The sequence below is a fragment of the Rhinoderma darwinii genome, chromosome 7 (assembly GCF_050947455.1).
Source record: "Rhinoderma darwinii isolate aRhiDar2 chromosome 7, aRhiDar2.hap1, whole genome shotgun sequence".
NCBI classification, from domain to species: domain Eukaryota; kingdom Metazoa; phylum Chordata; class Amphibia; order Anura; family Rhinodermatidae; genus Rhinoderma; species Rhinoderma darwinii.
Window position 1 is genome coordinate 30,974,747 of NC_134693.1, and position 18,398 is coordinate 30,993,144.

Consider the following 18,398-nt stretch of genomic DNA (forward strand, 5'->3'; position numbering starts at 1 on the left):
ACATGGCCGTCTCAAATTCTCAATTTTTACACGTAGCCACGCCGTCAGCAAGCGTTTCAATTTCCTCCTCCCCCATTGGTTGTTCTTTCTGAGAAAAAAGCAATGCTGCGAGCCGAGAATGTCCATTGGGTCTAACGCTATAGCTTATAACACGCCACCTAATTGGTTGGTATGACATCAGGTTTTGTCGCTCTGTATGACAGATATGCATCACCTGGAACGCTGATTGGCTATGACTGGCCAGTGCCTTGGCATATGATTGGTCATGGTGACAGTTCCGCCGTACGCTGCACCGTGTCCTGGTTGGGAGGGAGAGTATAATGTTGGCAACCGAAGGTACAGCACCGTGTGAGGGAGGAGAGAGGCGGAGGAGGGACGGTGGCCATGGAGTAGTGTGAACAGGTAAGAGAAGTCCATAGGGTTAAATATATTCTTTGAATGTAGGAGTAGCAAGTTCTGGGATGATCGCTGCTCAGTTGGGTCTTCTAATAGACATCACTGATTTATTATACGGTACAGTGCTGGAGAGAGGCGGTGCCGGGTCAATGTACCTGTGCAGGTAGCGGATTACCAGATTATTGTTCTGATGTAATGAGACAATTGTTTTATGAGTGAAACTGCACGAGTCTGACACTTTAAGGCAAAGTCAGAACTGCCTCTGGGATATTCCGGCATTTCTATTTACTGCCCACCTTGTGTTCTGCATAGATCGTGTATTCATTCGCCAGTGGCGTTTACCCTCCAACCTGAGTGTCTCCTGCAAAACTACAACTTCCAGCATGCCCTGACATCCTGTAGCTGACCAGGCATGCTGGGAACTGTAGTTTTGTGACTGTCACAGGTTGGACTGCAGTACTTTACTATATACTCCCATATAGGGGATGATTTTCATTGGAGGCAATTACCCAACCAGTTTGTATTTAGACAGAAGACGCAGAGCGAGAACGTACCATCTCCATAGAGACTGCTGGAGTTGCCGCCATACTGGGTGCTATGGAGTTCCCCACCAGAAGGGGCTGACTTTGGTGACCGCCTAATACTATAGAGGAAAATGACACCCACTAAACAGCCCTCCAGATTGGGGGGGGGGGCACTTCCTAGTGGCGTGGAGCTGGGCTCCTTGGCTGAGAAGGCTCTTGTGGTACTGTCTGGTGCCACGGCTGCTTCATCGTCACAGACCTTATCGCTTGCCCCTTTGTCAGCCTCTGTCCCACCATTTTTATTTTAAAAACCGTAGATCTCAGAAGTCCTAAAATGAAGTCACCTGAGTGGGGACCGTAATTATCATCCGTATGAAATTGCAGACCAATTCATTTCTATTGGCCACGGACACTTTTCGGTATATTTACGGATGTATGTCCGGGCTGTAGAAATGATCTGCAAATTATAGGAACGTGTCCTATTTATATCCGCAATTGCGGCACAGACTCGCCCGTAGAAGTCTATGTGCACGTCCACAATTGTGGACGGCAACGGATGTTTAGCCATCGTATCTGTATTTGCGTACAGAAAAAACCCTTAGGCCTCAAGCACACGACCGTAGCCATGTGCACGGCTGTGATTTTTTTGGGTCGGTCTCGGAGTTTCACCCGCGAGTCGGCCGCAAAGCTTGGGCCTTGTACTATTTCCTATGAGCCTGGACCGCAGAACACGGCCGTAATAAGACATGTCCGTTCTTTCTGCGGTCCAGGCTTCTGGGCCATGCACGGACCTTGGAAACCACGGTCGTTTGCATGGGGCCATAGGAATGAATGGGGCCGCAATTCTCCCGTGGATTTTCAGGGGAATTGTGGCCGCAAAAGCACGTTCGTGTGCATGGGGCCTGAAGAAAATTACAAAATCTATATCTTACGCTTCACGTGGCGGCCGTCTTCTTAGGAGAAGTTAATGCCTCCTGCACTTGTGTAGAATAATAGATGACCGCTGCTTTCATAGATCCATAGAGATCCGGCACAGTCCCCCAATGCTGAGCCCTGTGTCACCAGGCCATGTGCAGAGTTTATTTACCAGCTGACCGGCCCCGCTGTACTACATTGTACGTGGAGTACCAAAGTCATATGCAAATTAGCTGAGACGAGTCCCACACTGCCTGTTATGAGGGGGAGGGGGTCACCGGATGCCGCTATCTTTGGCTCTATAGAACCTAAATCCATTTTTCTGGTGTAGTTTTCAGACCAATTTTTTTTTATTTTTATTTTTTTCTCCCCACCTTCCAAAAGCCATAATCTTTATTTATTTTTATTCCGTCTACATAGCCATATGAGGGCTTGTTTTTTGCGGGACGAGTTGTAGTTTTTCATGGCACCATTTCTCTTCTCATATAAGGTATCGGGGAACTGAAAAAAATTATTTGTTGGGCGAAATGGGCAAAACAGCAATTCCATCATAGTTTTGTTGGGCTCCGTTTTACGGTGTTTATAATTCAATAAAAGTGACACGTTAACTTTATTTTATGGGGTGATACAATTTAGTAATACCACATTAATATTGTTTTTTTTTTTATATTTTGCCAGTTTAATAAAGAAAAAACATTGTTAAATTGAAAGAGGGGGGCCATGGGCTGTCGGAGGGGGCTGCCCCCCTCTTCCTAATGTCTTAGATGCCACGGTTGCTATTGATCACAGCATTTAAGGTGTTAAACGGGCGAAATCGAAGTGATCTTTGATTCCGCCTGTTGCAGTAAGTGTTCGGCTGTGTAATGGGAGCGCTGAGTATGGAGTGTGCTCTGCCTGTCTGCGCGCTCCTTACCTCCCTTTAACGCTTCTCATGTACGTGTACATGTCATTAGGGGGTTAAAGATGAGAATCTCCCTTATCTGAGGCAGAATGGTCTGAGGCATTTATTTGTTTCTCCTCCAGTGAATAATAGATTATCCCAATTATACAGAACACATCAAAGCTATCTAACTCCTATTCAATGACATTGCACGGGTCGTTTGCCACACTCAGAATGTCACAGATGTCGTTCTCCTGGGGCAAATTTCATCTTATATGGGAGTGCACGGATATTCGTTACTTTTGGGAAGAAGTTATTGTTGTCTTGACCAGTTTCACTTCCACGCCTGTACCGAAAACTCCAGAAGTGTCTGTTGGAAGGACGGCTGGCTGAATCAAACACGAATCTTCCTTAGAGAAACTTTATTTCTGGCTACAAAGGCTCTTGCCCTACGATGGATGGCGGATAGATCCCCCCTCGATAACACAATGGAAATCCCTGGTTAATAAAATAATTTCATTTGAAAGTGTAATATACCGTAATAGAAAATGCCCCCTCCAGTTTGGGATGGTTGGATCTCTTCTTCCTTGACCTTAGATACGGTAAATGGAGTGCGTTCGTTGTTGGAAAGGCTGACGGAGGAAGATAGAGGGGGATAGATCTTATGGGAAACCGGCATCCAATATTATCCTGTATATTGATGTAAGTTCCCTGAGATGTTTCTAGGTACATTTGCTTGAAATATATTTTGTATTGTATACGCGGTGAATGGAATGTAGTTTTATTCTCTATTAATCAATGCATGATCTACTGCAAGCTAATAAAATGAGTTTAACCCCTTAATGACCACCCACCATCTTTTGTCGGTGGGCAGTGTAGGTACTTCGTCTAGAAGGGGCTGATGAGCGCTCCTGTGAGCGCTCGTCCTCTAAGCAGGAGCTGTAACTTGCAGCTCCTGATCTCAGAGCAGCCTGCTAAATGCAGCTGGGGTCGGAAAACATTCGGACCCCAGCTGTTTAACCCTTTGATCGCCGCGGTCCGCGACCGCGGCATGATCAAAGGGAACTCCCCTCTTTGATCACATCACTGGAAACCCGGTCACTTGATCAAAGAGCGGGGAATCCCTCTGCAGTCAACCCAGGGGACCTAGAAAGGGACGGAGGGCTGTCTGTTCAGTAAGTTTGATCGAACTGCAGGCTATGTGCTGCCCTAACAGCAGCCTGCGTCAAAGTGACACCGTATAATGTATTAGCATACAGGAGTATGCTAATACATTGTAAGAAAAGTTATCCCTAATGGAATTTAAAAAAAAAAGTGAACAAACAAAATAAATTGAAAAAAAGTCATTATTTTGCATAAAATATATTATTTTGCCCCTACGTTAAACAAAACCTACACATATTAGGTATCTAACCGACCGTAATAACCTGAAGAATTAGTCTTTCAGGTTATTTAGCATGAAACGTGACGGAGATAAAAAAGAAACAAGAAAAAAACGATGCTTTTTTCCTATATTCACGCCGTAAAAATATTTTTTCTCTATCCCCAAACTGCGAAAAAAAATAACACTTTCTCTCGCATAAAACAAGGTCTCATACGACCACGTCAATGAAAAAATAAATGGCTGAAAGGCAGAGAGGTAAAAACTAAAAAAGCTGGTTAAGTCCTTTTTTAGGCCCGGTCATTAAGGGGGTTAATGTAGATTACTAGTGTTTTTTTTTTTTGTTTTTTTTTAAAACATATTATCTTTGACCAAGTTATGAACATTTTAAGATTTATGCAAATTTGTTCTCAATGCCCAACTGGGCGTGTTGTGTTTTTTTTTTTTTTCACTTTTGACCAAGTGGGCGTTGTAAAGAAAAGTGTATGATGTTGACCAATCCGTGTCATACTCTTCTCTTCATTCCAGCTCAGCTTGATCTCACACTGTGACGTCCCTTCCTCCCACAGGTCCTTCACCGGAGCGATGGAAGACTTAACAGACATCGCCTCCAGCCACGGCAGATTCAGATAAATGACCCGAAAAATTGCTAAAAATGTGGGGCCTGAACGCCTCCAAATATCCGCCCATTGATTTCAATGAGAAAAATGGCGTTCCGTTCCCATTTTTGGAGCCGTTTTTCATTGACTCAATAGTAAAACCCCTCCAAAAACGGCCGTAAGAAAGACAAGTTGCTGAAAATCAGGAGCTGTTTTCCCTTGAAAACAGATCCGTATTTTCAGCCATTTGTTAAGCGTGTGAACATAGCCTTACAGTTATCACTATGTATCTCTGCTCCAACCTGCCGTGTGACCGCTGCAGCCAATCAGACAAGAAGTGAGTCGTTGGCAACACAGCTTGTCTTTTGTAAATTAGTATAATTATATAACTTTTCATTATACAAAGAATAACATTAATTGGCTGTAACTGGAATACCCATGTAATGAAAGCGTTTCCGAAGTCTGAATAAAGCCTAAAGGCCCTTCTTTACTCTGGCCAATTATTGGGCAAACGAGTGTTCAAAGAACGCTGGTTCCCAATAATTGCCCTGTGTAAACAGGGCAGCGATCAGCAGATAAACAAACGCTCCATCTACTGATCATATTGCTTTAAATGTGAACACTATTATTGTTGTCGGAAGGTCTTCTCCCTGTGTAAGCCGGGAGATGCGCTGCCGACACGATACAAATGTACGGGGACGAGCGATCATCTCCATACCAGCTCCTTGTGAAAGTAGCAAATGATCGACGAACTGTCTCATTGATTAAGGTTCGTTGCATCAGCCGATATGGGCCGGTGTAAAAGTACCTTCAATTTACTCCCATGTCTTCCGGCAGGAGGGTTTCTTTACTATTTGCCGGCCGCTCCTTATCTGTCACCTGTGTCTACAATCAATCACATTCGGTCACTTTTATTTGCAGGGAGAATGAGGATAATAAGTTCACTGTGACCCAACATACAATCATACAGATATACTATAGGACGTGGAAATACATTACAACTGAATGAAGGAATTCACTATGCGGCTCTGCTATTCCCAGTTATGCCTCTACATGTAGATATTGCCCTGGAAGGGGATTGAACTTGTAACCCCAGCCAGGCACGGCAGCAGTGCTTCTTAGATGAATATTCTATAATATGATAATGCAGGGTGCAGTATGACACGGGGACGGAGCGTTATTTACAGGAGCGTCATGTTATACTTCAGCAATTACCTAATATATAAGCAAATCTACAACAAAAGGGAACTTTCTCTTGGCATAACAGTGGTAATGTGTAAGCTTCTATCTATAGACCTTTTAATGCACGGAATAACCGCACTGCCATGTTGTGATAAGGATGTTCTCCACTATTTATTTCTTCTCCCCCCCCCCCCCCCCCCCCTCTGATTCTTCACCAACAATCCGCTATTCCATGATCCTATACGGGTTCCTGCCCACCATTGTCCTCTCTGTGGCAGCTAGTCCTAGGGGTGCTGGTGGTACATCTGTATACACTTATATATCGGGTTCATTTGTTTCACTGTCTAGATTGACGTCCTCTCCCTCAGGGCCGTTTTTAGCTCATCCTGAGGACTGGGACAGTGTTGCAGCGCTGACGGTGCTGGATCAGAAGGGACTCTGTTCCCAAAAATTTGACACACAATCCAACCAAATATGGCTGAGACCGTTGCCTAAATAAAGGGCAAAGTTGGAGAATAGTCTTCCAAAACTATCATTGCTTTGTAAGCGTGCAGAGACATGGCGGTAGCCTATTACTTTATATGTGCATTTAAAGGGGTTTTCCCATAATCAAGATTTATCACCTATCCACAGGATAGGTGATAAATATCTGATCGGTGGGGGCCGACCGATCACGGGAATGGGCGTACAATGCCGTTCCTAGGAGCCCCATAGAAATGAATGGAGCAGTGGCCGAGCATTCGCACTACCGCTCCATTCCTATGGGGCTCCCAGGAAAGGCAAGGTAAGCCTGTTCTTGTGATAGGTGGATAGGTGATAATGCTTTATTAAAGGGGATTTTTTTTTTTTCTCAATACAAACTTCAATCAGTTTGTTTTGTGGAACTTTATAATTCGTTTTTATTAAATTATTTTTACTTTGAGATACAGCTGCTCTGTATCATTCACTAAATCCTGTTCCTGTCAGGTCCACGGGACTGACTGGTTCCGTGTCAGCGGGTCCTGTGTGTCTAACACACAAGATCCACCTGTAATCGATCACATCCAAGTTCCACGCAGGACCCGCTGACGCTGAACACGTCAGGTCTGCGGTACTGACGGATTCAGGTCTTGGCGAGCGATGCAGCTATATCTCTTAGAATAAGTTTTAATAAAAACTACTGAAATTATAACGTTTCACCAAACACACTGATTGAAAGGGATTTATTTATTTTTTAATAAAAAGGTCAAAGGCGTATATCGCTTTTTAAGGTATGAGAATGCATCAGAGTGAACCGTTTCTCCATCTTTTCCATAGGTTCCGGTGAGGATCCGGTGCGGTGATGTCCTGTATGTGTGCTGCATGCTTCTTTCACGGTTAGCCCACATCATTGGGTCATCATGAAGCTGAAGCAACGAGTTGTGGTTTTGGCTTTGCTGCTGGTCATTTTAGTCCTTACTAAACTTCTACTGCTGGACAGATTGGAGACCTCTGCAGCTCAAAGACAAGACCAGCTGTCTTTCCAGCGCATGATGTCTGGCCTGCCACTTACCATGGACTCTCGGCTGGAGCACACGTTACAATCTCCCTGGGAAATTGCATCTCAATGGGTTGTCCCGAGAGAGGTGTATCCTGAAGATACTCCGGAAATGGGTGCTGTGCTACACGCCATGGCAACGAAAAAAATCATAAGAGCGGACGTGGGCTACAAAGGTACACAGCTCAAAGCCCTGTTAGTCCTTGATGGTGGACAAAAGGTGGTCTTCAAGCCAAAAAGGTAAGAGTTTAGTGTGGGTGTGCACGCTGATACTGTATGTACACCCCTCCTTACCTAGCTAAAAGAATCTGGAGTGAAAATCTTGTCCAACTACTGATCAAGTTGCCAATTTGCCATACGGCTATATATGTGCCAACTGCCGATGCCCCATGAAGTTGTCTTGTATATAATTGTTGGCAGGCTGGAACATTGTAAGCAGTGCTGCGCACTCATGTCTGCTGGGACTTTCAGAGCCCTTGAATCTAAAATGGGAGCTTTGGCACTATGTGGGCACTGGCGCATGATCTACAGGGGGTGTGGTGCGACTTACAAGTGGGGGTGCTATAAACTGGGTGTGGCACTATCTACATGGGCACTGGCACTCTGGGCACTACCTACAGGGGGCACTGTGGTAATATCTAGTGTGTATTATGTGGGCACTGGCACTATCTACAGTGCCAATGTTTTCAGGTAGCTGGGACTAAAATAACGTAACAAATAAAATATGTATGTATGTGTGAATAAAGCCTTCTTCACCCTCTCCTTACAGCGATAAATGCCAGAGAGAAGACTAGTTGTTAGAGCTTCAACTATATATATATATTAGTGTGCATACATACGCCTCATATGTCTTGTAAAAAAAAAAACTAAGACAAATGGTTGTGATATTCAAAGCGTTTGCAAAGATATCGCTTAAAAAAGTGCATATCACAAATTTGACCTGGACACGGGCGTCAATGACACTTGGTCATGAAAGGGTTAAAGAGGTTGTCCAGAGGCACAAAAAACATGACCATTGCTCTTATAATGTAAAAGTAAAGCACTTACTAATTAGTTTTCTATTGCAAATATGTCCTGATTGTCCAAACAGAGGAGCGGTCCCGTAATCCCGATCAGTTTGTAGTTTTTCAGAAAGCTGTGACGTCGTCACACGGAGCTGCTCGGTGCGGGAGAAAGAGGCCTGGAAATCTGGAGCATCGATGGTCATGTGGGGGAGGGGCTGGATGAAATACTCCAGAGCCAGGTGGTAAGGCGGGCAGGGAACACTGATCAGGACGGGCAGGGAACACTGATCAGGACATCTTTGCCATTGAAAACTAATAAGTGAGTGCGTTACTTTTATATTAAAAGCGCCATGAACCATCCCACGTGAGTATAGGTTTCCACCCTTTAGGTTGCTGCCATAGATTGAACCCTGTGTCAATAAGGAGTTTTTATGAGAAACCTGACAGGGTTATAGCTCCATATTTACTAAAACAGCTGCTGTAATTAACTAGTTCCTGGACCTAGCTACTAGAAGACATGTGTGATGTGGCATATCTGGCTGATCCAGGACGACCACACCGTACGCTGGATAGCAGGAGTGTTAAGTTGTGATCTGCTGTAATGTGTATGACCACCTATAGACATTGCCTGAAACGTTATTATTATTGACTGGAGACAATGGGAATTACATAGAAGCTTCTGACCTATGGCGCCAGCTAGTGTCAGAGATATTATGACATAATGTAATATCATTTCTAGTATTCCCTAGCGGTGCCTCCTTTTGTCTGTTGCATTTTTCTACGTGCCTGTTTTTTGTAATGTTTCGTTTACCATTTTCCAGATACAGCAGAGACTATGTGGTAGAGGGAGAGCCCTATGCTGGCTATGATCGGCATAACGCAGAGGTGGCCGCCTTTCACCTAGATAGGTAAGTTTGCAACTTTTCTCTGTTTTCCGGCCCCTGTCCGATTCAACCAAGCATCTCTTCTATGAAAAAATTTGGGTGAATACAGGTTTTATAGGGCTCCAAATGTTATGTCAGAAAACAGGCGGAGATGCCTTTTATATTTGACCCCCTGTTTTTTTTTTTTTTTGTTTTTTTTTATGTAGGGTTCTTGGCTTCAGACGAGCCCCATTGGTCGTTGGCCGATATGTGAATCTTATCACAGAGATAAAACCTGTAGCTACTGAGCAGCTGCTTAGCACCTTTCTTAAACAAGGTCAGTATGAAACTGATTATAGGGAACACAACTCCCATCATTCCCGCATACATATAAAAGTGGCACTAATGAATTTCTCCCATGTCGTTCGTTGTATTCACTTATTTTTGCTATTTGGTTTCTTACAGGGAACAACACCTGCTTCTATGGGAAGTGTTACTACTGCCGAGAAACAGAGCCCGCCTGTGCCGAGAGAGAAAATATGGAGGGTTCAGTTACTCTCTGGCTCCCTGATGTTTGGCCTCTTCAGAAGCACAGACACCCCTGGGGCAGAACATATCGAGAAGGCAAGTTGGCAAGGTAAGACATGGGATGAGCGTTATTCCCTTTCATCCAGTTCTCCAGTCTTGTATTTCTGCTCTAATACAAAACACCAGTGATTGTCTGTCCGCTGTCTCTAACATCATGTCCTCTCTCTGTCTGAAACTGGATCTTTCTAAACTTGTGTTCCCACCATCTACAAACCTCCCTAAACCTGATGTCTCCATCTCTGTGTGTGGCACTACCATCACTCCTAAGCAGCACGCCCGCTGTCTCAGGGTTATTTTTGACTCAGATCTTTCCTTTACTCCTCACATTCAATCACTTTCACGCTCCTGTCATTTTCACCTCAAAAACATCTCCAGAATCCGCTCTTTTCTTACTGAGGAAACCGCCAAAACTCTCATTGCTTCTCTGATTCACTCTCGTCTTGACTCCTGTAACTCATTACTAGTCGGTCTTCCCCTCACTAAACTCTCCCCTCTCCAATCTATCCTCAATGCAGCAGCCAGGCTCATCTTTATGACCAACCGCTACACCAACGCCTCTACCCTGTGCCAATCACTGCACTGGTTGCCCATCCCCTTCAGAATTAAACTGAAACTTATTACTCTCACCCACAAAGCTCTCCCCAGTGCTGCACCTCCTTACATCTCCTCCCTCTTCTCTGTCTACCAGCCTACTCGGGCTATATGTTCTGCCAACGACCTTAGATTAACATCCTCCATAATCCGAACTTCCCACTCCCCTGTTTCCAGGATTTCTCTCATGCTGCACCCGTCCTCTGGAATGCGCTACCCCAGACAATCTGATTAATTCCCGCTTATCCACAGTTATAAACGTGTCCTGAAAACACATCTATTTAGACAGGCCTATAACATTCCCTAATCTGACTCCTTTCCTTGGCCCCTTTAGTCATCAGAATAAGATTCCCTCACACTCCTTACACTCCTTACACTGTACTGCACTTCACTTCATGTCCGTCATACACGGATACTGGCTGGTGACCGGCTCATGCAGCTTTATGTTACCACCCCATGTGTATAAAAGATGGCCGGACCATTGTACAGAACAAACACTATTACACTTTGTGTTTCTCTTATTTCCTCATAGATTGTAAGCTCTTGCGAGCAGGGTCCTCACTCCTGTCTGAATTGTAAATTAGCTTTGTCACTATGTAATGTCTGATATTGTCCATGTTCCCTATAAATTGTAAAGTGCTGCGTAATATGCTGGCACTATATAAAGATTATTATTATAATTAGGTGGGAATATGATGAAAGTTACTGTGATGCTGTGAAGAAGACTCCTCCTTATGACGCTGGACCGCGACTTCTTGATATTATTGATACCGCCATCTATGATTACCTGATTGGAAATGCAGATCGCCATCACTACGAGAGTTTCCAGGATGACGAGGGAGCCAGCATGCTAATACTACTGGACAATGCCAAGAGGTTAGCGCGCGCTGCGATCACCCCTACCTTAAATAATCCGCATAGATATTCATCTGCGCCAAGAGCAAGGCTTTTTTTAAAACCATGTTCAGTACCCCATTATTTAGGAAGCGTTAATTATTTAATATATGAAGAGGTAATCGAAGTCTGACACAATATAATAGCTTGAAACCATTTCTTTACAACATTGATCACAGTAGGATGTTCGGAGGCCATTCATTCCTGTGCTGGGAAAAAAAAAACGTCCTGTTCAGGCCGGATTCACACGAGCGTGTGCGTTTTGCGCGCGCAAAAGGCACTTGACAGCTCCGTGTGCCCTGTTCATATGGTGCGCGGCTGCGTGATTTTCGCGCAGCCGCCATCATTATGCCACTCCGTTTGGATGTTTGTAAACAGAAAAGCACGTGGTGCTTTTCTGTTTACATTCATTCTTTTACTGCTGTTGCGCGAATAACGCGCGTCCCACGGAAGTGCTTCCGTGGGGCGTGCGTGATTTTCACGCATCCATTCACTTCAATGGGTGCGTGATGCGCGATAAACGCCGAAATATAGGACCTGTCGTGAATTTTACGCAGTGGACTCACGCTGCGCAAAAATCACGGACAGTCTGCACTGCCCCATAGACTTGCATAGGTCCGTGCCACACGCGGGTGGCCCGGACGTATTACACGTTCGTGTAAATCTGCCCTAACACACAGCAATCCCCATGAGGTGTTTTTTATTTTTTATATCCGTTAAATTATTATTTGTATTTGTTTTAATTTCCGGCAAGCTGTTCTCATTACATAAGGTAGGAATTAGTTGAATTGCATAGAAAAATAATCATTGGTGCAAACCCACCCGAGAACAGTGTCTGTCTGTCTGTCGTCCGTCACCCCCCCCCCCCCCCCCATGGGTGTTCGTTCTGGGGTATAGGAGTGTGGAGATGAGCCATTTTTTTCCTTCCTTAATAGAAGGGGGCAAAATGATTAATCTTTCTCCATTATACAGAATTAATTGAGTGCCCAGTCAGCTTTCTCCATATCCCTAATAGACTATAATCTAGGACTGGGCACCAATGTTTTGTATAGACCATGAAATAGGATAAATGTGCGCTAATCGATCACTTGGCTGTTGGTCTTGATTCCTCCATAAACCTGACATTCACTTTGGTGAAACATGTAATGTTACTACAGTAGACCTGGGGGCACGAGCCGCTGCCAGACCTCGGGTGCTGCTCATCTCCAGCGAATACAATATGATCAGCAAGGAAATATCCAACTTGTTGGCTCCACGTTTCCCCTGATGACTGTCCTAAGCAAAGAGCCGGCCGGGTCCAATACACGTTACATTGTTCGTGGATCCCTCTGAAATCTGAAGGTTTCTACGACAAAAATGTAATACAGGGTCATTCAAAAAGGATGGTGCAAAATTATAGCCACGGTATTCACAACCGAGAGAACAGAACACAAAGTTATTCACATGAAGACACAATGTCCAAGTCTTATCGATACACTACAAATGTTCACAGTAAAATCCATGGGTGACACGGCGGGAGCTTCACCCAACACGACATGCCGTTTCTATGCAGAGCCCATTTACCTTATTCATTCTGAAGGTTTCACTGGAATGTCGCAACAGACCCCGTTCCTGCAAATTACAACACACAAAAAGCGTTTTCTTGCTTTGACGTCGCCATCTTATGTCAGACCATGTAATAATATTTCAAATTTGGCTCTTTGAAATGAAAGCTGTGATTGGTTGATATGGGCAACTAAGCCAGTTTTACTTTGATTTTTCAGTCACTGGCCATTTACCGCGGATGTTACTTTAACTACAGACCTTTACTATTTCACCATCCTTTTTGAACCCCCTGTATCTATGGCCAGTTTTGGAGATGACTAAGGCTCTGTTCACACCGTGTTCGCTATGTGCGTTGAACATGTGACAGGAAATTCTCCTTACGTATACGCCACATGTGCCAATAGGGCCCCATTGACCTAGCTTATGCAATTACATTGTGGCGTTGTGCATCGGCATGCAATTTTTTTCCACCTGTATTGAATACCATAGTCTACTGCGATGTTCATTGCAGTGTGAATAGAGCTCAACATTATACGTCAGAGGGGGAAGAGACATTGGACATCGCATTACAGGCATTAGACTATTGAGCTTTGGTAAACTGTGTCTGTTTCGTACTTGCCGTTTAGTCAGACCGCCAATGAATTGACCAATACCCCATTAGATCTAATGTGTCCTAAATGGCCAATACAATTCCAGCACATGCGGATACATCAATATTCGTGTTTTATTGCTATTCGGGTATGTTCCCACGGCAAACAAAAAATGGGAAAACAGCCCTTGATTTTCAGGCTTTTTTTTTTTTTTTTTTTCTGCATCAAGCGTTTTTTTACGGCCGTTTTTGCAACTGTTTTTCTATTGAGACGATAAGAAAAACGACTCAAGAAGTGATATGCGCTTTTTATTTTTTTTTAACGTGCCTTTTTACAAATCCACATAAAAAAAACCACACCTTGGGAACAAAACGTAGTTGTTCCCATTTAAATCAATTGGCAGATGTTTGGAGGCGTTCAGCCTCCATATTTTTTGCAGTTTTTCGGGGCATTTATGGTCTGAAAATAGGCAGTGTGAACATACCCTGACCATTATGTTATGTGACAAGGTCCTAGTCATACGATCACCTGATCCCATGTTATTGCTGCTCGTGACTGAAGTCCATGGGGTGAGGTTTATGAAGGAAATTGTTAGTAAGTGTAACGTGGGTTCATGCAGCCGTGACCACGAGATGCTGAATGTAGCGGTCAACAGAAATTGCGCCCTGTTCTTGCTATGCATCGGTCTGCGCTGCTGTGATACAGGTGCCAGTGTTTATGTTCTACATTGTAAATGTTGCACTAAAATAGTATATACCAGTTTTCCCACAACCGGTGTTTTGAGCCATGTTTGTCGCAGGCTATTGGCAGCTACTGATACTACTGTGCACCATGGATGCCAACGACACTGAAGCCTGGGAACCGGGTCCGAACCCTATGACTATCGATGGACACCAAGCTGGGGTGAAGCTGCATTGACACTGTCCTGTTCTATGGAGGTCGCAGCCTATTTTAAAGGGGTTTAAAAAAAATAAAATACCAGTCCAGCAGACAAGACCCGTCCAGTGTTCAGATCGATGACCTCCTGGTGGCCATGAGTAAGGAGCGGTCAAGGTTTCCATAGTACGAAGTGATTCAATGGAGCGAGGACCTCGTTGCTCTACTGAAATTGACTAGTAGGTCTCCATTAACATGTCTGACATGAAGCAAATCCAAATATTAGACCGTTTAGAGAAGAATCCTAAAAATGAGCATCACTAGAAATAAAAAATCACCTCATAATGGAGTTGAACAGTCTCCTGTATATCCTTTACCTGTAACCTACAATGTGTATATTATTTTCTCTTTCAGTTTTGGCAATCCATCAATGGATGAGCGCAGTATCCTGGCCCCCCTGTACCAGTGCTGCATGTAAGGCTACGAGCTCTGCTACATTATTATGCCTAATGCCGTATTCCGCCTTTTATTCTAACATTGTGCTCTGGTTGCAGCATTCGTGTTTCCACGTGGAACCGGCTCTCTCACCTGAAACACGGCACCCTTCGCTCTTCTCTGCTTTCTGCTACAAGTCATGACCCAATCTACCCAGTCCTATCGGAAGCTCATTTAGAAGCACTGGAGCGCCGCCTGCAGGGCATAATGGGAACCGTCCAACAGTGTATAGATCAGTTTGGCACAGACATTGTGATGGTGGAGGACCGGATGACGCTTTCTCACGTGTAATACTGGCATTCTCCAGAAGGGACTGTATACTGCAAAAGCGTCCACATGGTGTGAATATTTTTTACCGTACACCTACAAAACTGGTAAAAACGGCACAGTTCCCCCCCACAGACTGCAACTTGTATCAGTGGAGGGATGTAGGCCGGGGGCAGGGCTCCTACCTTCCCTGCTATGGCGGAATGATGTAGACGTCTACAGTTAATGACTTTCACTAGACTTAAGGGGTATCACAAGCCCTTTAAAGCTTGAGGTGCAAAATGTGTGGAGGAGAAAAATTATTTCAGATTCTAATTTATTCTATTTGACTTTCTTCCCTTGACGGTTTATTTGCTTTTCTTAATCTTTTGAGGTAGGTTTACAACCACACAATTTGCACAGTGTCCACATGGTGGCGCTGCTATGTTTTACAGGAACCATGTGGTGCAAAGTCTTTATAGCAGGAATTCCGTGTACCGCTGAGATCCGGCAAATTCCATAAAATTATTAGACTTTTAATAATGCCAGTTCCTGCATTAAAAATCCAACGGGACGTCGTTTTACCGCCAGTCTATCGTTTTTAAATGGCAGCTGCAGAAAAAATACATTGAACCCTCTCCTTACTTGAGTCTTTAACATATTATTTTACTGTATTCCATACACCTACTCCCTTCTAATCTGAACGGTTGACGGCCATTGCACAGAATTCTCTTAATTATAATGTTATTATTTCTGTACACAGTCCAAATTGTTCTTTATAAGTAAAGGATGAGACCGACACAGAGCAATACTTTCAGCGCTAACCTGTTTCCCTCTGGTCTGCGTTCTCTGCTAGTAGATGGAGAAGAAATGGTCATGAAAACATTCACCTGAGGACCGAAATCTAGAAAAAACCCAACATCGGGTTGTACCAGGTTTACCTGGTTGGTTGGAGATCAGCACAGTGGGATGGCACAGGGTTCTATATGGAGAATATTCTATGCAGTGACAAGTGCTCGGATTAGTTGTGACCTGACTATATGCTTTCATTTACTGGCAATAGGAACCTGCAGATCCTCCAATGATAGCGGAGGGGGTAATTTCAGCAAAAAAGTGTTGCGTGTCTGTTTTTGGAAACTGAGAAGAAATATTTTGAGCAGGTTAATATTTTATTTGATATAATTGGGCACCAGTTCTATATATGCCTAGAACTCACATTGTGACCCCTCTTTTTCATCACCTCTGGGCTTCATTGTGTCTTATTTTATCAGATCTGGTGGTAATTTGGAATCTATTCATTCTCCCTAGATGTGACGGTACAATTTATGAAATTACACGCAAAACTTAGCATGGTGATAATACAAACACTTTTTAAGGTTCTTGGTCTGGTTCAGTAGAATTTCAGGAGGTCCAGGACCCTAAAAAGCCCCCTAATACAGCCATTTGAAAGTGGCCGTACTCACGAAGGACAATACACCTCGTGCCGCTATTAAACTGAATAGTTGTATTATCGTTTCAAATCACCATTCCTAATATTCAGTGATCTTTGAAACTTTAACTTTTGGTTGTTTTTAAATGTAACACGACACAATGCAACTTGACTCTTTTTAAAAATTTCATTATGATCGTATGTTCACACGCAGTGTTTTCAGGTGTATTTCAGAGCATTTACCCTTCAAACGCCTGAAAAAAATGGAAGCTGAATGCCTACTTACATCTGCCCATTGACATCAATGGGAAAAACAGCATTTAGTTCATACAGAGCGTCTTTTTACGCCGCTGTTTTAAAAAACGGAGCGTAAAAAGACGTAGCCTGTCACTTCTCGAGATGTCTTTTGGAGCAGATTTTCCATTGAACACTAAGAAAAATGCTTCAAAATAAGCTCCAAATTAAAAGAAGCTTCACTTTCAGCTTTAAAAAACGCCTGAAAATCAGAGGCTGTTTTCTCTGAAACCAGCGCCGTAGTTTCAGACGTTTTTTGTTAAGTGTGAACATACCCTGACTGTGTGTAATACCTGCCTCTATTTTATTGCAAATTCTCAGTCATACGCTTGTGCAGCCCATAGTAATGTGGTTTGTGTCTGCTTCGGGCCACATCTTGCATGATTTTAAATTTTTAAAGGGGTTTTATGAAACCCCAGGAACAGCGCCACTCTTGCCCATAGGCCATGTCTGGTATTGCAGGTCATCCATCACCTTATAAATGAATATAATGACCGACACCGTGTATGGACAAGAATGGTGCCAGTCCTTTTTTTTTTTTTTCCCCTCATCCCGGACAACCCCTGTTACTAGCACTGGAAGCAACCGCTTCAGACTTGTTAATCTCCGTGTCCCCTTTTGTTCCAGATGTCACTTCTGCCATATTGCTCTGTCTGTTTGTGTGCAGACGTTTACATGTCACGTGTAGTACATTACGTGTCACCACTCCAACGGTTCTATTATTGTGAAGAAGCTGCTATGTTCTTACAGAGTTCAGTATAAGAGGATTTCTAGGACTTGTGCTCCCAACTGGAAGGAGTTCGCAAGACTAGGACGGACTTTAAAATAAAATGTTACCAACACAAACTTGCTCTTTGCTGTATGCCATGTGTTCTTGTATCTTATTCAATTGGGAATTTATCTTTTTATCTTCAAGGGCGTCTGTCACCAGAAATGTCCAGATCAAACCAGCAGCAGAATAATCTAGTGTAGTCTCACCTGAATCTAACGTTGTTTCGTTTTTGTCACGTGGGTGTCTCATTTGCAGAGAAAATCACTTTATTCTTTATATGCAAATGAGCATTTTGGAGCAACGAGGGCGTCACCTTTGCTCCGGCTTCTTTCCCTCCCGTCACTGATTGACAGGGGCCAGGCAGTGTAATAGCAGAGTTGACGGCTGACCCTGTAGTCTCCTGAACACGCGCGCGGCTCTGCTTCATAATCGGCACATTACATCAGAGTACACCTGGAAGAGACAGAGCAGAAGAGCGTGTAGTCTGATGTAATCGGCCCAGGCGCAGTACAGCCGGTTAGACCGGTGAAACATCAAGGGTGTAGTGTGCGTTCGCTGATTTATGAAGCAGTCGCGCACGTTCAGGAGACTACAGGGTCAGCACTGAACTAGGCTATTGCACTGCCTGGCCCCTGTCCATCAATGAAAGAAGGGGGGATGGACAAGGAGAAAGAAGACGTAACGTTTTGGCGCAACGGTGACGTCCTCGTTGCTCCAAAATGCTCATTTGCATATACTGAATAAAACTATTTTCTCTTTAAAGGAGGCACCCATGTGAAAAAGGTAATACATGTAAGGGTATGTGCACACACACTATT

General features: G+C 43.9%; 1 protein-coding gene across 1 annotated transcript; it reads left to right on the forward strand.

Moving 5' to 3' along the window:
- Positions 1–251: 251 nt before the first annotated feature.
- FAM20B (FAM20B glycosaminoglycan xylosylkinase) lies at positions 252–17,654 on the forward strand. Its single transcript, XM_075833111.1, has 8 exons — positions 252–402; positions 7,174–7,633; positions 9,219–9,305; positions 9,488–9,597; positions 9,726–9,897; positions 11,124–11,315; positions 14,759–14,818; positions 14,899–17,654. The coding sequence occupies exons 2-8, from the start codon at positions 7,257–7,259 to the stop codon at positions 15,128–15,130; spliced, it is 1,230 nt and encodes a 409-aa protein (XP_075689226.1). The 5' UTR covers positions 252–402; positions 7,174–7,256; the 3' UTR covers positions 15,131–17,654.
- Positions 17,655–18,398: the final 744 nt, after the last annotated feature.